This window comes from Stigmatopora argus, chromosome 5 (genome assembly GCF_051989625.1).
Source record: "Stigmatopora argus isolate UIUO_Sarg chromosome 5, RoL_Sarg_1.0, whole genome shotgun sequence".
Taxonomy (NCBI): domain Eukaryota; kingdom Metazoa; phylum Chordata; class Actinopteri; order Syngnathiformes; family Syngnathidae; genus Stigmatopora; species Stigmatopora argus.
Genome location: NC_135391.1, coordinates 1,870,349 through 1,893,382, shown reverse-complemented (window position 1 = coordinate 1,893,382; position 23,034 = coordinate 1,870,349). Strand labels below are relative to the sequence as shown.

Below are 23,034 nucleotides of genomic sequence, written 5' to 3'. Positions count from 1 at the left end.
TTAATTTTCTGAACCGCTTTATCCTCACTACGGTCGCGGGGGTGCTGGAGCCAATCCCAGCTGACTTCGGGCCAGTGGCGGTGGCCAGCCAATCACAGGGCCCGAGGAGACAAACAACCAATCACTCGTTGCTAAGGGCAATTTAGCATACAATTAGCCTAGCATGCATGTTTTGGGAATGTGGGAGGAAACCGGAGTACCCGGAGAAAACCCACGCAGGCCCGGGAAGAACATGCAATTTCCACACAGGTGGGCCGACCTGGATTTGAACCCAGTTCCCCCACTGTGAGACCGACATGCTAACCACTTACCCACCAGTCCATTTAAAAAATATATATATTATAATGATAATTATTGTATTTTCTTTTTTTATTTATTAAAATAACAGAGAAAACAAGAATAGTCCCAAAAATGTAGATAAAATAATTATTTTGTTCTAAATTTACCATAGGAATTCTTAGAGTTAAGAGTTAAACGTTATGCAATTTCAAGCAATAAATCTTAATATTGTCATTTTCCAAATCTGCAGGGTTCTCGCTTCCAGATCAACTTTTTAAATTTCTGCCTCTTTTCTCATTTTCCTCCCTACCACGACAATTAATATTGCGAAAAAAGCAAGTTTCAGCCTCCAGCAGCAGCTCATTAACGGCTGTAAAAAAAAAAATCACAATTATAAGACATCTTGCAGCGTTTTGTGACTAAATAACAGAGCGAGGTGGCGTCATGGCAATTGCAATCAGAGAAGAGAGAGCAGGCTCCGTAATGATCTCGTTAATTGGCCGACGTCTCAGACGGAGCGCCGTTTATTGTCTCGTTAGGACGACGCGGGACGGAGAAACGAGGACGCGGAGGCCAATTGATTTGTCAAAGGAAAGCAGGCCCAATTAAAGTTGAAATCCTACGAGAGAAATAGCTAATTGATTGGGCCGTTTTCAACGCTCGCGTAATTATTGCCTTCCGTCACAATACAAAGAATGAAATACCTCGAGATACGAGCTTAATTCGTTCCGGGACTGAGCTCATATGTCGAGTTACTCGTAACTCAAACAAACGTTTCCCATAGAAATGAACTAAAAACAAATTAATTGGTTATAACCCTCTGAAAAAACACCCAAAACAGGATATTGGATTGGAAAAACATTTTTATTTGTTCTAATTCGCCATCTATTAACAAAGTAACAAATAACTAGTGGTTTAATAGTACTAAAATTTGAGACTTTTTGCACGGCAACGCGCTCGTAACATAACATAAACATTTGGTTTTGTGCCTTTGTTTGTCTTTTTGTGTTCAAGGTAACTCCAGAACGAATTAACTGTTGGTAATCCAATTTGCGAGATATTTTTGGAATATCAATCAAAAATATGTCGTTTAATTTTGGGGGTTATAAGGCAAAGGTCGCAAAGGTCAGAGAAGGAATCACATGATTAGGTGGTAACGGATTAGCCTATTTTACACAAATTGCACGGTAGCTGATGTGATGACATTTTGGAGTCTGAGGGGGGGCGCCCTTTTAGCAAATATGGCATGCTTTGAATTTGTCTGCTTGGACGGAATACTGCTTTTTTAATAATAATAATAATAAGTGATCTTCAAGATTTTGTTTATTGATCTTTTATCCAGGCATGCGAATAGACAGTTTCACGCAGGCCGACCTGGCGTCACGCAGCGTCCAGTACGTCCACACCAGCGAGGAAGAAAAGCATGCTGACCAGTTCTCCTTCACCGTCTCCGATGGGACCAATGAGGTCAGCTCACATTTTGCGCATTTCACAAATCATGATCAATATTTTTTAAAAATCTATAAAGTAATAATGTTTAAAAATCCTTGCGCTCATACCTGAGGACAATTCAACGTGTTCAATGACACATGTTTGGGATGTGTACCCGGAAAAAACCCACGCAAGCCTGGGTTCGAAACCCTGATCGCAGAACTGAATTGCAAAACATGATCCCACCATACCGCACTCTTAAAATGTCATTCATTCATTTTCTGACCCGCCTAAGGGTCACCAGGGGTGCTGGAGCATATCTCAGCCAACTATGGGCACCAGGAAGGGGAGACCCCGGCCAGCCAATCGCAGGTCACGAGACAAAGTACAACCACTCGCATTCATTCCTATGGGTAATTTATCATAGAATTAGCCTAGCATTCATTTTTTGTGGATGTGGGTGAAAACCGGAGTACCCGGAGAAAACCCACACAAGCCCGGGTCGAACATGCAAACTCCACACGGTAAGGACCAAACATGGGATCGAACCTTTAACCCCAGAACTGCGAGGCCAACACGCTAACCACTTAAAATTTCATGACGCCAACATTTTTTTTGCAATTCTTGCCGTGCTCCGTAGGTGGCGCAGACGTTCTACATCACCATCAAACCCGTGGACGACTCGCTACCCCTCGTCCACGTGGCTGGGATGAGGGTTCAGGAAGGCGTGAGGAAAACCATCACCGAGTTTGAGCTCAAGGCCACCGACGCCGACACGGAGGTTGGCGACCGATCCATTTTAAGGCCCCGTATAAAATGGCCTCGGTTTGATACCCGCTATGCGTTCCACGCGGCAGGCCGAGCGGATCGTTTTCACGGTGGAGCAGCCGCCGCGTCACGGCACCATCGAGCGCACGGGTAACGGGCAGCGCTACCGGCCCACCTCCACCTTCAGCATGGACGACGTCTACCAGAACCGCATCAGCTACAACCACGACGGATCCAACTCGCTGCAGGACGCCTTCGCCTTCACGCTGGCCGACGGAACCAACGCGCTCTTTGTCGTCCGTGACGAGCGGGGCAAGGAGGCGAGTACGCGGTGGTGTCGGCATGTTATCTGGCAACCCAAAATCGATGCCTTAAACCTGTTACTACGACTGTCGCAAAGTAGGTCATGGTGATCCTTTTGGTTTTTTCAGGTCGTGACGGCCGCGCCGCAAAAGTTCAAGATCGAAATTCTTCCGGTGGACGACGGGACGCCTCGGATTGTCACCAACCTTGGATTGCAGTGGCTGGAGTACATGGACAACAAGGTCAGATGGACTTAAAACCCTACTTTCCAGTCACAATCCTCAAAACCTTGATCTTGACCAGGGTTGCCAGATTGGTAAAATAGTCCTCAGCCCACTCGCACTATAAAATCTGACTTTTTGAATTTAAAAAAAAAAGTTTCCAATGATACATTTTATGTATGTAAAATATATGTTTTAGTATTATATTACCAAAAAATATGTTAGCAGTGGTGAATGCTGTTTGCCTGATAAGCATGATTGAATTGAATGCTTTTTATTGTCATTATACAAGTATAATGATATTTAGAGCTTCACCACAAAGGGCATAACTGACAACAACAAACTAACAGACAAATAAATAATAATAATAAACAAGTAGTCAACACAACAACAAACAGATCGCTAAAAAGTAATTATTCGAGATGTAGTTCACAAACTATAATGTTATCTTCATTTCAATGAATGCAATAATTATTGATTAACCGTCTTCTTAAGTTCTTTCTGAGTATAAATAACAAACTACAAATCCACTTTTCATAAGGAAACAATTCCAAAATGTCCTTTATACAAAAAAAAGACATTAAAAAGTAGCCCTCCCAATCTGGCAACATCCCACCTTCCCGACCTGGCAACAAAATCTCAACACGAAACCTCGACTATTTAGAATTTACATATTTGGCATTCACGACGACGCCCCCTGTCGGGATGAATGCTTCATTACAAAAGCTGATCTGTAACCGTACAATATTCTCAATGTTTCAAGAGAGCTTCTTGTTGCTGTTTTCCCTCCAAAGGCGACCAATCTGATCAGCAAAAAAGAGCTTCTCACGGTGGACCCGGACACTGACGACGAGCAACTGGTGTACGAGGTCACCGCCGAACCGAAGCACGGCTTCCTCGAGAAGAAAGCGGCGCTCGGTGGTGGCAGCCGCGTGAGCACCTTCACGCAAGGTGGCGACCAATCTTTTTTTCCAAAATGCTGTCGTCTCAAAGTCGAGCTAAATTCAAGATTGCGATTGTATCCAACCCTTCAGCCGACATCAACCTGGGCTTGATCCGCTACGTCCTGCACGAGGAGAGTACGCAGGAAACCATGGACAACTTCCACTTCCTGGTGAAGGACAGCAAGCCCAACGTGGTCCGAGATAACGTCTTCCATATCCAGTGGTCGCTCATCAGCTTTGAGCACAAAAGGTGAGAAAGTGAGATATTTTTCGTAAGTAGAGGTGTACTTTATATGTAAATTCTCTAATTTGTTCAACGGTCCTCACAAAACTACCAACTAAACCCTTTAAAATGGGTCAAAATGTCCCAATTTTGTATGAAAGATGTGACGAAACACACAAAAATGAGAAAAAAATATAACTACATTATTTATTAATGTCTTAAAAATAAATAAAGCATATGAAAATGTGCTCTGCGCCGCTGAAATTGTTCCCTCAGTGGCCGAAAATATTTTCTAAATAAAATAACAGATAAGGAAATGCATTTACTTTTTGGGGGGATTTCGTAACTTGGATTTTTTTCGTAACTCGAGTCACTCATTTGCATATCAAAAGTTTCGTAACCTGAAACGTTCGTACCTAGAGGCATTCGTAAGTAGAGGTATGACTGTATTAGCTAATTACAGTAATAATAAGTACTAGCCTGCCTAACGTTTACAGGTAGGCCCTCAAAAAAAGTACAGTACCGGTACCACTAGGATATGTTAGGAAGTGTATTGTACCGTGTACAATACGTCAAAAACATTAGATATGATATCAAATATTAATACTAGTCTACAAAACATTTACTACACACAACGGGTACTCCGGTTTCCTACATTATTCCGAAAACATGCATGCTAGGCTGATTGGACACTCTAAATTGCCCCTAGTGACGACTGATTGGTTGTTTGTCTCCTTGTGCCCTGCGATTGGCTGACCACCAATCCAGGGTGTCCCCCGCCTCTGCCCCGAAGTCAGCCGGGGGTAGGCTCCAGCACCCCCGCGACCCTAGTGAGGATAAGAAAATGAATGAATGTATTTTTATGGAGTATTAACACTGTGATAAGTGCAGTAGAATTGCATTGATTTCCTGTATTTTGTCCCAAGAAAAAAAAAAAAAACTTTTATTTTTTTACATTTTTTTTCGGTTGCCAGTTACAACGTATCAGAGAAGGCGGGCACGGTAGCGGTGACGGTGAGGAGAACTGGCAACCTCAACCAGTACGCCATTGTGCTGTGTCGCACCGAGCAAGGCAGCGCCACCTCCGGGGGTGATGGAGGATCGCGCCCCGGACAGCACGACTACGTGGAATACGCCGGACAAGTAAACACAATTAAATGCAGTTTTTTTTAACGTTCTTCTATTTGAACGTTGATCTTTTGTATCTTCAGGTGCAATTCGACGAGCGAGAAGACGTGAAAGTTTGCACGGTGGCGCTCAACGACGACGCGGTGTTCGAGGGCGTGGAGAGCTTCCACGTGGAGCTCAGCGTGCCCGTGTACGCCCTGCTGGGCGCCAACACCCGCGCGCTGGTCAACGTCAACGACACCGAGGACGAGCCCACGCTAGAGTTTCGCCGCAAGACCTTCCACGTCAACGAGAGCGCCGGCATCGTGCGCGTGGCCGTCGAGAGAAAAGGTCGGTTCGCAAAAAAATGATGACTGAATCAAGGGTACGGCTTATATGCGCATAAATTAGACTTGACCTGCACGAAACCGCAGTGTGATAAAGACAAAACGAGTACAGAATGACAGTACGGTCACATAGCAACCAAAGATAGCATGCTAGCAGACTGCAAATATCTGCTGCTCATTCTGGGTGTGACATCATCTTATGTTTTTTAGTGGGTGGGGCCAAGGCGGCAGAGAAAGAATGACTCATCGGGGTCTAATTTCGTTATTAAGACTTTATTTGTCACATTTCTGGATGGATTTGTGTCCAAAATATGCAACGATAGCATTTTAAAGTGACTTGCTATCGTATTTATAGCACCTTTAGTCTCATGTTTTTGACTTTTCTCTCGGAATATTACAATGTATGACTTTTGTAATGTACTGATTAATGTACAGTAAGAAAATAGCATTAGTGCTAAGTAAGAGGTTCATCGTTATTGTCATTTTTCAATGTTGTAATTTCTGCTCTCGCCCAGGCGACACGTCCAGCGCGGTTTCGGCGCTGTGCCGCACCGTGTCCAAGTCGGCTCAGGGCAGCAGCCTTCACGCTTTGGAGTCGGGTTCCGACTTCAAGAGCCGCGGCGCCGGTGTCGACAGCCGGGTGGCGCTGGGGCCCGGCGTCAGCGCCAGCTCCTGCGACGTGACTCTGGTGGACGACAGCGAGTACGAGCTGTCCGAGGAGTTCGAGTTGGCGCTGTCCGAGCCGTCGGATAACGCCCGCTTGGGGCGGCTCGCCGTCGCCACGGTGGTCATCGACGGGCCCAACGACGCCTCCACCGTCACTCTGGGCAACGACACCTTCACGTTTGGCGAAGACGCCGGTAATCTCCCGTACATTTCTCTTAATGTTACCATATTTTCTCGCATATAAGCCGTATTTGTTGCTAAAAAAATGATGACTGATTCGAGGATACGGCTTATATGCGCACGAATTAGACAGTATCTCAGAAATACCACGTGCGGTGATTTTTCTTAGGATTTTTCCTTCAAATTAACACCTTTATACTCCCTATTAAAACCATGAATATGGTGGTGAAAATTGTGAACCATGGGCCGGCTTATACGCGAGAAATCGTAAAATTCAACGGTTTTAAAGTAATTTTAAGGGTAATTCTTAAACACGGGGGCGGCTAATATGCGAGAAAATACGGTAAATATTCACCGACAGGCTCTCCAACCCAATTAAAAATCCAGAATTTAAATGAGTTTGTTTTCAAACAAGAAAATAAACAATCATAAAATTTCCCCCAAAAATATTTGCAATTCCCCGCAACCCTTGTGAGGATAAGCGGTACGGAAAATTAAATAATATTCTTATTCAAGCGATTCTTTCTAATTTTACATGAAAAAAAAACAAAAAATTGAATTCAGACCGTTGTCTTTAAAAAAAAAAAAATGACTTTACACTGAAATCCGACTCTCGCTAAATTTGAGCTAAGTTGCTAGCATCGGAACGGAACTCCTTGACTTCCTGTATCATACGTCATGTACTATTTTGCAACTGTGACACAAAATGAATACTCATTCAAGCCAAATATTTCTGCGCAATCTTTATTTAAATTTTCATCTCAAACCTTCCACTTTTTATATACTATTTATATATATTTTTCTTGGGGTTCAGGCACCATTGAAATCCCGGTCCTTCGCCACGGTAGCGACCTTTCATCCCTGACGTCGGTGTGGTGCGCCACCCGACCCTCGGACCCGCCCTCGGCCAGCCCGGGGGTGGACTACATCCCCAGCTCCAAGAAAGTGGAATTCAAGCCTGGCAGAACCCGGGAGGTCGGAATCGAACCCGAGAAAGAGCCCGCCCGACCCGGTGCTCGCCGCTTTCATTTGGTGATCTCCTCCTCCGTTGGCAGACGTGCAGCCTGACCATCATGGACGACGCCCAGAACCCTTCCATCGAGGGATCCGAGTCCTTCGTGGTCTTCCTGAGTTCTCCACAAGGGGCCGTCCTTCAGGAACCCTACGAGGCCAACGTCGTCATCGCCGACACCTTCCAGGACAGTACGTACATCTTCCTACCAATTTCTAGTCCTAGAAATTTTCCGCCCAACTTATTCCACTTTATAGCCCCAAAGAAAGAAAGCTGGATTGTCTAGGTCACAGGTGTCAAAGTGGCGGCCCGGGGGCCAAATATGGCCCGCCGCATCATTTTGTGTGGCCCGGGAAAGAAAATCATTAGTGCCGAATTTCTGTTTTAGGATCAAATTAAAATGATAGATATGGATGTATATTATATTTCTTGATTTTGCACCTTTTAAATCAATAATTGCAATTTTTGAAACCATTTTTCTTTGTGTTTTTAGTTCAAAAATATTTTGGAAAATATAAAAATATTTTCTGTTTTCCACTTTAATATGGAACATAATTAAAAAAAAATGGTTTCCTTTTGAAATGAAAAATAAATTATTAAATAATTTATTTTCCCTTACTAAGAAAAAAAGCTAAAATAAACATTGTTTTAGATCTATAAAAAACTGAATATTCAGGAATTTGATGCAATTCTTTTAATCCATTTATAAAAACAAAAAATTGAAATATTATATCTAAAATGGTCCGGCCCACATGAAATCAAGTTAACGTTAATGTGGGTATTTCCGTGGGTTTTCGCCGGGTACTCTGCTATTCTACCTTATTCCAAAACCTTGCATGCTAGGCTAATTAGACACTCTAAATTGCCCCAACTACAAGTGATTGGTTGTTTGTCTCCTTGTGCCCTGCGATTGGCTGGCCACCTATCTAGGGCCCCCAAGTCATCTGGGATGGCCTCCAGCACCCCACGCGAGCCTAGTGAGGATGAAGCGGTTCAGAAAATGAAATGAAATGAAATAATGAAACCCTTTTTTAAAATTGAAAACGATTTTTTTATACTTTGTCAGACATTTGCAAATCTTTCCATGTCAGTTCCCAGCATGCAGTTTGAGAAAAGCGCCTACACGGTGAAGGAGCGCGACGGCACCCTCCACTTGCCCGTGGTGCGCACGGGCGACCTGTCCTTCACGTCGTCAGCTCGCTGCTTCACCCGCACCATGTCGGCCGCCGTCATGGACGACTTCCGCGAGCGCCCCAATGTGGATGAGTCGCGGGTCACTTTTCTGCGTGGGGAGAAGGTCAGCCATCTTTTTTAAAAACTATATTTATCAATGCAAATTGCAATATATGGTGTAGTATAAACTATATTTAATTCCACGGGCGCCAGGTGAAGAATTGCACGGTTCACGTCATCGACGATTCAGTGTTCGAGCCCGAAGAAGAGTTCCAGGTTCACCTGGGGAGCCCCACGGGGGACCACTGGAGCGGCGCCATGATCGGCGAGAGGGATGTGGTCACCGTCACCATCACCAACGATGAAGACGGTAAGCGGGGAACAAACAGGCTTTTGATTGACAGGCAATTGAAGAAACAAAAGGTTTTTGTGTCTGTTTCATCTTATTTTATTTTGGTTTGTGTGTATAGATTTCATTTATTTTTTTATTCCATGATTTCAATTTTTAATCCTTTATTTTTGTTTTTATCATTTTGAAAATTGATTTTTACTATTTCCATTCCAATTTTATCCAATTTTTCAATTATTTATTATTTATTTCAATTTATTTTTATTTATTGTGATTTGTATGTATTTACTGGAACATTTTTTAAATTCCATTATTTATTTCAATTTTTCATTTAATTTTCATTTATCAATATATTCAACATTTATTTTTAATTCCATTACATATTTCAATTTTTTCAATTGAATCATTTCAATATTTATTTCAATTTATTTTGATTTGGATATATTCAACATTTATTTTTAATTCCATTACTTATTTAAATTATTAATCATTTATTTTTCATTCATAATTTATTTTTACTATTTCCATTTTAATTTGTAATCATGTACATTTTTATTGAATCATTTCAATATTTATTACAATTTATTTTCATTTGTATATATTCAACATTTATTTTTAATTCCATTACTTATTTCAATTTTTAATCATTCATTTTTCATTTATAATTTATTTGAACTATTTCCATTTGAATTTATCATTTTTCTACATTTTCAAAGAATTATTTGAAGTTTTATTTGAATTCATATGTATTTGTTTATTCATTATTTCAACGCATTTTAATGATACATTTAATAACTTTTTAATTGTGTGTTTAAGAAGTCCATTTTTGCACTGCAGGTCTTTGAGACCAAAGTTCAAGGAGACTCCAAAAAATGCTTATTTTTATTTATTTTTTAATCTATCTTTTAAAGCGCCAACCATCGAATTGGAGCAGGCGTCCTATCAGGTCCGAGAACCTCCCGGACCGGACGGCGTGGAGGTCCTCGACGTCAAAGTGATCCGGCGCGGGGATCTGGACCGCACTTCCAAGATCCGCTGCAGCACGCGAGACGGCTCGGCCCAGTCCGGCGTGGACTACAACCCCAAGAGCCGGGTCCTAAAATTCACCCCCGGTGAGTTTCCAAATCCACCGCCACCAAAAACCAAAACCAGAACTTTTTCCCCCACTCATTCTTCACGTACCGGATCGCCCCAGGCGTGGACCACATCCTCTTCAAGGTGGAGATCGTGTCCAACGAAGACCGGGAATGGCACGAATCCTTCTCGTTGGTTCTCGGCCCCGACGACCCGGTGGAGGCGGTCCTTGGCGAGATCACCACGGCGACCGTTACTATTTTGGACCAGGAAGCCGCCGGGAGTCTCATTCTGCCGGCTCTGCCCATTGTAAGTAAAGGTCAGGGGTTAGCTGGGGTTAGCTACATTAGCAACACAGAATATTTCATCAACTCCAGCACCACCCCCCAGTACATGCCAATATCCAAACGTTCCACCAAACTACATATTCAAAAAATACAAATTAGATCAGGGGTGTCAGACTCGGGTTGGTTCGCGGGCCAAGTTAACGTCAACTCGATTTCATGTGGGCCAGACCATTTTAGATATAATATTTCGTTTTTTTTTAATAAATGGATTAAAAGAACTGGATTATAAACCCTGAATATTCCGTTTTTTATAGATCTAAAACAATGTTTATTCAAGCTTTTTTTAAATATATTTTTAGATTTTACAAAATGATTTTTGAACTAAAAACACAAAAAAATGGATTAAAAAATGACAATTATTGATTTAAAATGGGGAAAATCCGGAAATGTAATATACATCTATACTCTTCATTTTAATTTGATCCTAAAACAGGAAGTCGGCACTCATGATTTACTTTCAAATGACAATGGACTCCGCCTCCCCCCCCAGGTGGTCTCCTTGGCTGACTACGACCAGGTCCACGAGGTGACCAAAGAGGGCAGCAAAAAGACGCCCTCTCCTGGTTACCCCCTGGTTTGCGTGACGCCCTGCGACCCGCACTACCCCAAATTCCCACTGATGAAGGAACGCTGCGAGGAGGCCGGCATCAACCAAAGCCAGGTGCACTTCTCCTGGGAGGTGGCCACGCCCACCGACACCAACGGGGCACGCTCGCCCTTCGAGACGGTGACTGACACCACGCCCTACACGGGCGTCAATCACATGGTGAGACGCCCGTCTTGATCGCGTTATTTTACACCAGAGCTGCCAAACATTTTTTTTAAATCAAATTTCATTGTGGCTAAAGCTAATTTTCAGATTTCATGACCTTTTTTACTAGTTTCATTTTCTAATATAATAGTATTCATTTTTACAACTTTTTCACCGATGACTCCTGGTACTTTTACCCATCATTTGGAACACTTTTCTGGGCATTTTGACCATTTTTGACATTTTTCCAACTTTTTCACCCATGACTCCCCACACTTTTACCCAGCATTGGGAACACTTTTCTGGGTATTTTGACCATTTTTACCCATTTTTGACATACATTACCAATTTTGTCATACGCAGCTGGGTATGATGACAATTAGGCTTTTGTCAAGTCAATGATGATGACAACCTATGTTCTATTAATGCTTTTCAAATATATATTTTTTCAAAAGTCAATTCTTGTAAAGAAATCAAAAACAGTCTTTTTCCTAACCCCTTATCCTCACAAGGCTTGCATGGGTGCTGGAGCCTATCCCAGCCAACTACAGTTCCTGAATTGGACCCTGAATTGGTGGCCAGCCAATCGCAGGGCACCATGAGACAAACAACCAATCACTCATACCTTGGGGCAATTTAGCATCTAATTAGCCTAGCATGCATGATTGGTTGTATTTGGCAGCTCTGTTTGACGCCCAAAAACCCGTCCAATGGGTACGAGTCTTTGGTCTTCTCAGGTCCTGGACAGCATCTACTTCAGCCGCCGCTTCCACGTGCGTTGCGTGGCGCAAGCCCGCGACAAGGCGGGCCACCTGGGAACGCCGTTGCGGAGCAACGTGGCCACCGTGGGAACCGAGGGCTCCATTTGCCACACGCCGGTCACCACGGGCACGGCGCGAGGATTCCAGGCTCAGTCCTTCATCGCCACGCTCAAGTATCTGGACGTCAAACACAAGGAGCACCCCAACCGGTAAGAGGCTTATTTGTAGTTGAGTTTTATAAGGAATTCTCTGAGCGTTCAATGCACGCGTGTCCATATCGGACGAACCCCGCCCCGTTATGGACTGACAAATGTCCGGTGGTGTTGCCCCTCCCCCTTTTCACAGGATCCACATCTCAGTCCAAATCCCCCACCAGGACGGCATGCTCCCCCTGATCTCCACCATGCCGCTGCACAACCTCCACTTCCTGCTGTCCGAGTCCATCTACCGGCAGCAGCACGTCTGTTCCAATCTGGTCACCCTCAAAGACCTGCGGGGTCTCTCGGGTAAACGCTCCCTCCAAAATAAAACGCGCTTTGAACTGAGCTTGGAAAAAAATGACAGTCAAGACAATCACAAAAACAAAAAAAATGGTTTGAAAAATTGCAATTCAAGTCAACTCATAACTTGAGTTAAAATGAAGACCTGAAAAACAGCATTCTACCTTGAAAATCCCAAATCCAAGACTCATCAATTCCTAAATCCTCTTCCGTCCCAACAGAGGCGGGTTTCTTGGACGACGTGTCCTACGACGGCATCTCGCTGGGCCCAGGCTACGACCGTCCTTACCAGTTCAACCCCAGCGTGCGCGAGGCCAGGAGCATCCAATTGTACAAACACCTCAACCTGAAGAGCTGCATCTGGACCTTTGACGCCTACTATGACATGACGGAGCTTATCGACGTCTGCGGCGGCTCCGTCACCGCCGACTTTCAGGTACTGAGTCTGGCCAGTGCCGGAACAAATTTGTCCGAGGCCCCGGTGCGTCGAGGGTCGACCGGACCCCGGGTGTAGCCGCACCTCCATCATTTCTGTGCATGAATTTTGCTACATGGGCTAAAATTTTGCATTGTGGGTTTTTGAAAACTTGCCAGATGAGATTTAGATGAGATGAGATTTAGATGAGATGAGATGAGATTTAGATGAGATGAGATTTAGATGAGATGAGATTTAGATGAGATGAGATTTGGATGAGATGAGATTTAGATGAGATGAGATTTAGATGAGATGAGATTTAGATGAGATTTAGATGAGATTTAGATGAGATTTAGATGAGATTTAGATGAGATTTAGATGAGATTTAGATGAGATTTAGATGAGATGAGATTTAGATGAGATGAGATTTAGATGAGATGATCTTTAGATGAGATGAGATTGAGATGAGATGAGATTTAGATGAGATGAGATTTAGATGAGATGAGATTGAGATGAGATGAAATTTAGATGAGATGAAATTTAGATGAGATGAGATTTAGATGAGATGAGGTTTAGATGAGATGAGATTTAGATGAGATGAGATTTAGATTAGATGAGATGAGATTAGATTTGATTAGATTGAGAATACAGGCACAGGAAAATACATTTGAGACATAATTAGACAAAAATAAATAAATAAATATGTGTGTTGCATATATATTATTATTTGACAGAAAAGTGTACTCTTCCAGGTCCGGGACTCGGCTCAATCTTTCCTCACCGTTCAAGTTCCACTCTACGTCTCGTATATCTACGTGACGGCACCCCGAGGGTGGGCTTCTCTGGAACATCACACCGAGATGGAGTTCTCCTTCTTCTACGATACGGTGCTATGGCGGACAGGTCGGGTCCTATCAATCGGAAAACCCCGTTGTAGAATCGCCCTGACTTGATTTTCATTCTCAGTTTTTGTGGTTTTTCCCAGGTATCCAGACTGACAGCGTCCTCTCGGCCAGACTCCAGATCATCCGGATCTACATCCGCGAGGATGGGAGGCTGGTCATCGAATTTAAAACTCACGCTAAATTTAGAGGTAAAAAATGGCCAAATTCGTCCGAGGCAGGAATTTATCCATGTTTTTTTTTTCTTTTCCCAATTTCCAGGCCAGTTTGTTCTGGAACACCACACTCTGCCTGGACACAAATCCCACCTCATGGCGCCGGACCACCTAGGAGGGGTTGAGTTTGACATCCAGTTGATGTGGAGCGCACAGACCTTTGACTCGCCTTACCAGTTGTGGAGAGCCACCAGTTCGTACAGCAGGTGAAGCTCTTAATTCCTTCTTTTTCTGAACCGCGGGGGGTGCTGGAGCCTATCCCTGATAACTCCAGCCTCCAGACACCCTGAATCGTCTACCAGCCAATCGCGGGGCACAACGAGACAAACAACCAATCACTCATAGCTAGGAACGGGTTAGCCTACAATTAGCCTTGCTAAGCTAGCATGTTTTTGCAATGTGGGAGGAAACCGGAGTACCTGGAGAAAACCCACGCAAGCCCTCGTAGAACACGCAAACTCAACACAGTCAGGGCCGAACTGGGTGTCGAACCCACGACCCCAGAACCGCTAGGCCGACACCATGACCACTTTTCCACCGGACTGCCCAACCTCTCTAAAAATGGAAGGCTGCCCTCATAGATTTTTATTTATTCATACATTCTGCATATTCATATTTTTTTGAAACATTAAAAGAAAAGAATGGCTAATTATTTGAATTTTTGATTTAATTTAAGTTCTATTGCCTCCTTGGGTTGTGATAGATCTGTAAAAACAGCTTCAGGAGCAGGTTAAGAAAGAGTGAGATCAATTTAATAGGAAATAGGTTTATTACCAGACTGCAGGATGGGGAGAGAGCTTGTTTCTATACTTACAAAAACTGACACAATATGAACAAGCAATTGCCAAGCGTCTTTGTCATCTTATCTTACAGGTTGACACGTGGTTTTAGTTTTATTAAGCCCTGCCTATCTATGGTAATACAATAAATATGCTCACAGAGACTTTACGTCGCCAAAAGTCGATACCCCTGAAACCAAACAACTTCCGTTTCACGTATCGTAAAACAGGAACATGACATCAATCGTAATATTCAGACTTTTTTATTACTTCAAGTACCAAACATTACGAGAAGAGCCGTTTTAACGTCGACAAAAGCTGAAAACCAAAGCGCTTCCCGTTTACCTTAAATATAAATAAGCAACAAAATGACTTTATTCTCATAATATTACGGTTTGAATCTTGTTATAGTACAATCTATAATTTAATATTTCCATTTTAACCCCGTAATAGTTCAATTTTTTGATTCATCTCCTGTTCATACACGAGAATTTTCCAAACAACCCTGTCCCCCCAAAAGCAAATCCCTCACAAGAGAAAGTCTATCTTGGACTCAAATTGTTTCCTTTTCACTGCACCTGATTGAATTTCTGCTCAGAAGTTATTTCCAAGCCCGACGATCCATAAATGGCGATAACACCGTGCTCTTCTGTATCCCCGTTGATGTTGTGCTCCCTGCAGGAAAGATTATTCTGGCGAGTACACGGTCTTCCTGATCCCGTGCACGGTTCAGCCCACCCAACCGTGGATCGATCCGGGTGATAAATCCCTGTCCTGCACAGCTCACGCGCCAGAAAAGTACGTTTCTCGAGAAGCCGACGTTAATTTTGGTTTGCGGAAGTTCTTATTCGTGGGTTTTTCCAGGTTCCTTGTGCCCATCGCTTTCCAGCAGACCAATCGTCCGGTCCCCGTGGTGTACTCGCTGAACACGGAGTTCCAGCTGTGTAACAACGAGAAGGTTTTCACCATGGATCCGGCCAGTAGCGACGTCTCGATGGCCGAGATGGACTACAAGGGAGCTTTCTCCATGGGTAGGGCGCACCCAGAATTTTTTTTCTCGCGTATAGGCCGTATTTGTCACTCAAAAAATGATGACTGAATCGAGGGTATGGCTTATATGCGCATAAATGAGACTTGACATGCATGAAACTGCAAGGTGACGAAGACAAATGGCCATAACGCAAGACAATGCGGCCGGTACGGTCATTTATTTCAAAATAGAGAAAAGATAAACTTATAAAACGCTAAAAAAATATATTTTGACGTCTATGAATGAAATTTAAGAAAAATAATCAAGCGTATCTTGCATAAAACAACTCACTTGTGCCTTCCATTGCTCGCTCAGGGCGCCGCCATCTTACCTAGGGTTGACAAACTAGAGCGGTACGGACACACTTCCTGGTTGTACTGGTCACATGACTTCCTTTTTTAATTTGTCTATGTGCGAGCAACACCCTTTAGGATTGTGCAATACAGCAATCAATTTATACAGTATCTCAGAAATTCCACGCGCTATGATTTTTCTTAAGATTTCCCCTTCAAAGTAACCCCTAACCCTTATACGCGAGAAATTGTAAAATTCAACGATTTTAGCGCAATTTTAAGGGTACGACTTATACGCGAGAAATTGTAAAATTCAACAATTTTAAGGCAATTTTAAGGGTACGGCTTATACGCAGATGCGGCTAATATGCGAGAAAATACAATAGTACCTCGACCCTTCATTATAAACAGTCTCTTTGGTGCCCCCTTCAGGTCAGACTCTATACGGCCGCGTGCTATGGAACCCCGAACAGAACCTGAACGCTGCCTACAAACTCCAGCTGGAGAAGGTCTACCTGTGCACGGGCCGAGACGGCTACGTTCCCTTCTTCGATCCCACGGGGACCCTGTACAACGAGGGTCCGCAGTACGGATGCATCCAGCCCAACAAGCACCTCAAGCATCGCTTCCTGCTCCTGGTAACGACGCCATCCCCGATTTGCGAGAATTCCGAGTCCCACGTGGTGTGCTGAGATCCCCCTCGCCACAGGATCGCAAGCAGCCAGACGCGTGCGAGAAATATTTCCACGACGTCCCGTTCGAGGCCAACTTCGCTTCTGACCTGCCAGAGTTGAACTCGTTAGCCGCCATGCCCGGCGTGGACGGCTTTACCATGAAAGTGGACGCCCTTTACAAGGTTGGTGTGCGGCTTTTGTTCTCTCGTTTCCGATTTTTGGTCCTTAATGTCCCGCTATTGCTAGTTTTTAGTTTTGACGTACACTTTAAATTATTAAATCTTGTCTAAGACTATTCCAAAATAAATTGCCGAGTCATACAGATCCATAACTATTGAAATGATGCAATAAAAATCATTTTTGCTACGGTTCGCCTCTGCATAGTTGAAACCGATAACGTCATGGAAGGGGTTTAAAACTCAATGGTAAAAAGTCGCTAGTACGCTAGTTTTTAGTTTTGACGTATGCTTTAATGTATTAAATCTAAAAGTCTAAACCTACTGGATTAATTTATAAAATCTAAGAATCTAAGACTACTGGATTCATTTATTAAATCTAAGAGTCTAAGACTATTCCAAAATAAATTGCCGAGTCATACAGATCCATTACTATTGAAATGATGCAATAAAAATCATTTTTGCTACTGTTCGCCTCTGCATAGTTGAAACCGATAACGTCATGGAAGGGGTTTAAAACTCAATGGTAAAAAGTCGCTAGTTTGCTAGTTTTTAGTTTTGACATACGCTTTAATTTATTAAATCTAAGAGTCTAAGACTATTCCAAGATAAATTGCCGGGTCATACAGATCCATAACTATTGAAATTATGCAATAAAAATCATTTTTGCTAAAGTTCGCCTCTGCATCGTTGAAACCGATAACGTCATGGAAGGGGTTTAAAACTCAACTCAAGTTGCAGAGTCACTGTTCTGATTTGGGGCAATTTTCTACACAGCACAGAGTATTAATATATTTTTTTCGATGGAATAGATGAGGGTGCTGCAGAGAAAATACCGTAGATTACGATGACTCGAACCCCGGTAACGCCCACTTTTGTTTGCGGTCAGGTGGAAGCCGGGCACCAATGGTACCTGCAGGTGATCTACGTCATCAGTCCCGAGACTCGGTCCAGCCTCCGGTTCGAGCGCTCGCTCACGTACCGAGTAAGCCGCCCCAAGCGGGACCTGGCGGACCGCGGCGGGCGGATGGCCCTGGACGAGTCGCTCGTCTACGACAACGAGGGCGACCAGGTGAAGAACGGCACCAACATGAAGTCCCTGCGCCTGGAAAGCGGCAGCGGCGGGACCTTCCACGCTCACGTGGGGCGCTCGGTGGGCGGCGGGGTGGCCGCCCTGGCCCTCTTGGTCTTGGCCGCGCTCGCCAGCTGCCTGCTCTTCCGACGGTGCCACCGGCGGACTAAAGTGAGTCACATTTTTGGGATTTTTTATTTTATTTTATCACAAACCAAGTACACACATAAGCTAGAGTAACATAAAATGGAGAACATTCTAAATAGACATATTTAAATGATTTTTTTAATGATGATTACAGTAATCCCTCGAATATCGCGGCTTCACTACATCGCAGTTCATTTTCTGGGACAAAAATGTTTTTTTGTTAATTACATATTGTTTGTTAGTTCATAAAAATGTGAAAATCCACGCTGAAACTCGCAAGCGGAAGCCACGCCCCTTTCCTACGCTTGTTACTAGAACTCAACATTGAAGTAAAAAAAATATATATATATATTTTTTAATTATTTTTTAATTGTGAAAAACCGCAAAGTAGGGTCACCCTTAATTTAAAACATATTTATTTTTGTTAATTAGGGGTGACCCTACTTTGCGGTTTTTCACAATTAAAATTTTTTTTTTTTTAAATAAATATTTTTTTACAGTAATCCCTCGATTAGCGCGGTTAACATAGACCAGACATAGCCGCGATAAACAAAAAAACGCAAAGTAGGGTCACCCCTAATTAAAAAAATGTATTTTTTTTTAGTTAGGGGTGAACCTACTTTGCGGTATTTCACAATTAAAAAAAATAATTTTAAAAAATATATATATATATGTTTTTACAGTAATCCCTCGATTATCGCGGTTAATGTAGACCAGACAGCCGCGATAAACGAAAAACCGCAAAGTAGTGTCACCCCTAATTTAAAAAATTGTATATATTTTTTTTATAATTAGGAGTGACCCTACTTTGCGTTTTTTCATTTATCGCGGCTATGTCTGGTCTACATTAACCACGATAATCGAGGAATTACTGTAATTACCTAAAAAATATTGCATAAGAAAGATAAAAGAGAAAAAAAGCCTTTAAATCATGTTTTTGGGACATTTTTTTTATTTGATCAGAACCCAAGTCCAAGCCAAGTAATATTACTAAAACAGAGAAAAACTTGCTCAAAAAACACTCTAATTAAAATGACACTTTTTATCATGACTATAGCCTAAAAAAAACTGTTAAAATGAGTTTTTATCATGACTATAGCCTTAAAAAAAAGGCTGGAAAAAAATGTGATTTTTAACCTGAACAATACGATAGTATAAACCATTTTTAATGAAAAACTACACTCAGAAAAAGACATTTCCTAACTAAAGTTTTTATTTTTTTGGTAGGTCCCCGCCAAGAAGGCTTACGAGGAGTACCCGCTCAACACCAAGGTGGAGGTGTGCTTGGACAAATGCGTGGAGAAAAACTTCAGCAGCGTCTCCAAGGTCAACGTCAACGTCTTCCACCGCAACCCGGAGACGTTCCCCGCCAGCAACAAGGCCAAAGTCAAGCAGGTCAAACAGGTCAACCTCCAAGTCAAACTCCACAACAACCTCAACGACGGTACCGAGGTCTAAAAACCACAACGAAAAAAAATACGCGAATCACCTTTTTAAAGCTATTTTCTTACACAAATGACGAATTTGCTAATGTATTTTTGTACAACGTTTAAAAAGGGAAAAAGCGTTCGAGCTGTTGAGAGCACTGGAAGCTTTTTTGGGGGAAATATTATTTTGCGCATTCAACTGCAATACCTCACACGTCCACTAGGCACTCAAAACTAATATGGTTTTTCATTTAAGGACTCATTTTGTCCTTCTCATGTCCTTTAAATTTAGTTTGAGACACGTTGGCGTAGCTCGTTTCATGACAAGCGTTAATTTTAGCAGGCTAGTAAGATTGGACATTATTTTCATTTTTGAAAAATTATATATTTGTGGAAAAATTCCATTATTTTCTTGTAATTTAAAAAAAAGACAACAGTCTGATATAATTTTTTTATTATTTTTTTCATGTAAAATTAGAAAGAATCACTTGAATAAGAGTATTCTTTCATTTTCCGTACCGCTTATCCTCACAAGGGTTGCGGGAAATAGCAAATATTTTTTGGGGAAATTTTATGATTGTTTATTTTCTTGTTTGAAAATAAACAAACAAAACAACTCATTTAAATTTAGGATTTTTGATTGGGATAGAGAGCCTGTCGGTGAATATTTACCGTATTTTCTCGCATATTAGCCGCACCCGCGTATAAGCCTTACCCTTAAAATAGCCTTAAAATGGTTGAATTTTACAATTTCTCGCGTATAAGCCGCCCCCTGATTCACAATTTCACTTCCATATTCATGGTTTTAATAGGGAGTACAAATGTGTTACTTTGAAGGGAAAATCTTAAGAAAGTCGCTGTCTAGTTTGTCATCCCTAGGTAAGATGGTGGCGCCCTGAGCGAGCAATGGCAGGCACAAGTAAGTGAGTTTTTTTTCACGTTTTATGCAAGATACGTTTTTTTTCGTGAATTTCATTTCTAGACGTCAAAATTAATTTAATTCAGCGTTTTATCTGTTTATCTTTTCTCTATTTTGATATAAATGACCGTATCGGCCGCATTGCGTTATGGTGTTTTGTGCATGACAAGTCTAATTTATGCGCATATAAGCCGTACCCTTGATTCAGTCATTGTTTTTTCAGCGACAAATATGGCGTATATGCGAGAAAATACGGTAAATGGTCTTTTTTAAATCTCTCTTAGTGTGGACATGAAAGCACAAAATTTGTGATTGGTCGCTTAGCTTCTACTGTTATCCAGTCATGTCACTGTATCGATATATATATATATATTTATACAATATATATACATATATCATATAAAAATAATTACCAAGTACTTCAAATGCTGCTGAGTGAGTGTCGATGAAATTCAAGTGCAATTAGAACATCTTTTGTGCCATTGTGATCAATTGCTTTTATTACATTAGATTTTTTGCAGTTTTATTTTTTATTGCCATAAAATATATTTGATATCGATATAGTCCACGAATTAATGTCGACGTGTATTCGTGAGGAAAATGGGTGACTCGAGATAGTTTGACTGAATAGAATAAGAAAACGATTTTTTCCCCCATTTTATGTATTTTTCTTGTTGTTTTTGTTGAAGAATATTTTTAAATTTTCATCACACTGTAATATTTCTTATCATTTCTGTAGCAGCATTTTACCATTTTATCAGGTGGAAATGCATTAAAGTAAGTTAATAGTCAAGAAAATGGGACACAATTGGAATTTATTCTTGAAAAAAAATATTTTCAAAAATATTTAAGTATAATCAAAAATATATATCATGCATTGCAGTCAATTTATTTTTTCGTCCTTTTTTTACTTTTTTTTGCATTCGCTTTGCCTTTTGTAACATGCCATTTTGCTCCTAAAAACAATGTTTTCCTCCTGAAATGTCAATTATTTTTAAAGTATACTAACTTAAATACAATTTCAAATACAATCCAACATATATTTAAACATATTTTCTAATGCTATTTCAAGCACAATGAAAAATGCTTTAGTCCATTAAAACAGGCTATTTTTTTAATATGTTTAATTTACAATGTTAATCTAATCAATGCAATCCCACCTACTGATTATTCAATAAGTGCCATTCAGTATTTGAAAAACAATCATCCAAAGTATTTTTCCCTCTACCCGCACAATTGCAACCCGCGGAAAATATCGCCTTACTAACAAACGAGTGTGTTGTGTATTTGTGTGTATTTGTGTGTGTTTGTGTGTTGTTACTTCCCAAAGACAGATTGGAATCTTTTTCAATTTCCCTCACCTAACTTTCAATGTTTTTTTATGATTTTCATTTGAATATTTTCAATGTCCCATTACTTTTGTGACCCCGCTGTCCATGTCCCATGCGAGCCGCTTAGAAAACCCACACACAACACACTTGATCGGTCTCTCTTTTGACTTTTGTGCCTACAGAGGGAAAACAATGCAACCAGAATGAGGAATTCTGGGAAATCACATGTTGTATTTTTGGTGCTATATTAATTTTGCTGATGATGCTACTGATACAATGCCTGTTTTTGGTGCCTTTTTTTAGTCAATAAAGAAAATGTGAAAGCCGCCACTGTGTTCAATTGATTTTTTTAATTCAATTGAATGTTTTTATTGTCGTTATACACTTTTTTTTACAGATTTAAAGCATTGTATTCCCTAGAATTAATTAATACTTCTGATTTTACTCTCTAAATTCTGATTTAGGGAAAAGGCGGACTATCCTCGACTGGTCGCCAGTCTGTCATTGGTCACAAGACAACCATCATAGCTCCACCGAGTGGGAATCGATCCCACGTCACGGGAAAGAACCACTTGTCCATCAGGTTTCTCTAATCCTCTTCTATATTAATCAAAATTCCGTATTGATAAAGTTTATAATGCAGTTGCACGTACTCACCTACAGATGGCAGTATTTTCCCTCCCAGGCAGACATCACTTTATAACTGTGAAAGAGAAGAGTTAGTTCCCCATCCTGCCCCCATTTCCCCCTTTCCTGCATCCCTAAGCGGCCCGTCTTTTCTTTTTGCGCAAGAATGTGCGCATAATTCGAGGTGCATTTAAGTCACGTGATCTAGTTAAGCCCCGCCTCCTCTTATGTAATGACATGTGCTCCTCTCGTCATCTCTGACCTAGTTCATTAGGAACTTTTTTTCCTCCCTTTGTACAGCTGCAACATGACTTTTTCCATTTAATATTTAATCGTTTCCCTTTAAAATTCAAACTTCGACCATAAATATCACTTATTGTCCACTTGAAAATGTTCTTAACATATTTCCGTTTTCACGGCATAATTGGTATCGCGTTTTTTCACGTAAGGGACTTTTTTCCAATTTCAAATATTTTATTATTGGTAAAAAAAACTTTAGTGTCATATCGTTATGTGGAAACTTAAAATCATTTTCATAATGACGTTTTTATCGTCGCCATTCATTCATTCCACTCCAAACTAGCCATAACA

At 41.6% G+C, this 23,034-nt stretch overlaps 1 protein-coding gene across 1 annotated transcript in view; it reads left to right on the top strand.

The window, feature by feature from the left end:
* The window catches only part of fras1 (Fraser extracellular matrix complex subunit 1), a 119,582-nt gene extending 97,440 nt beyond the window's left edge, over nt 1-22,142 (top strand). The window contains exons 47-74 of the mRNA XM_077600573.1: nt 1,622-1,746; nt 2,351-2,491; nt 2,568-2,798; nt 2,910-3,023; nt 3,797-3,953; nt 4,037-4,196; nt 5,144-5,312; nt 5,381-5,627; nt 6,139-6,483; nt 7,284-7,444; nt 7,525-7,672; nt 8,573-8,778; nt 8,868-9,024; nt 9,915-10,115; nt 10,199-10,386; nt 10,915-11,190; nt 11,913-12,145; nt 12,282-12,442; nt 12,658-12,872; nt 13,604-13,754; nt 13,837-13,944; nt 14,015-14,174; nt 15,429-15,545; nt 15,612-15,778; nt 16,503-16,708; nt 16,780-16,926; nt 17,810-18,163; nt 19,367-22,142. Coding sequence (XP_077456699.1) covers nt 1,622-1,746; nt 2,351-2,491; nt 2,568-2,798; nt 2,910-3,023; nt 3,797-3,953; nt 4,037-4,196; nt 5,144-5,312; nt 5,381-5,627; nt 6,139-6,483; nt 7,284-7,444; nt 7,525-7,672; nt 8,573-8,778; nt 8,868-9,024; nt 9,915-10,115; nt 10,199-10,386; nt 10,915-11,190; nt 11,913-12,145; nt 12,282-12,442; nt 12,658-12,872; nt 13,604-13,754; nt 13,837-13,944; nt 14,015-14,174; nt 15,429-15,545; nt 15,612-15,778; nt 16,503-16,708; nt 16,780-16,926; nt 17,810-18,163; nt 19,367-19,597 — 5,276 coding nt within the window. The 3' untranslated portion in view covers nt 19,598-22,142. The remainder of the gene's footprint in view (nt 1-1,621; nt 1,747-2,350; nt 2,492-2,567; nt 2,799-2,909; nt 3,024-3,796; nt 3,954-4,036; nt 4,197-5,143; nt 5,313-5,380; nt 5,628-6,138; nt 6,484-7,283; nt 7,445-7,524; nt 7,673-8,572; nt 8,779-8,867; nt 9,025-9,914; nt 10,116-10,198; nt 10,387-10,914; nt 11,191-11,912; nt 12,146-12,281; nt 12,443-12,657; nt 12,873-13,603; nt 13,755-13,836; nt 13,945-14,014; nt 14,175-15,428; nt 15,546-15,611; nt 15,779-16,502; nt 16,709-16,779; nt 16,927-17,809; nt 18,164-19,366) is intronic.
* Nucleotides 22,143-23,034: the final 892 nt, after the last annotated feature.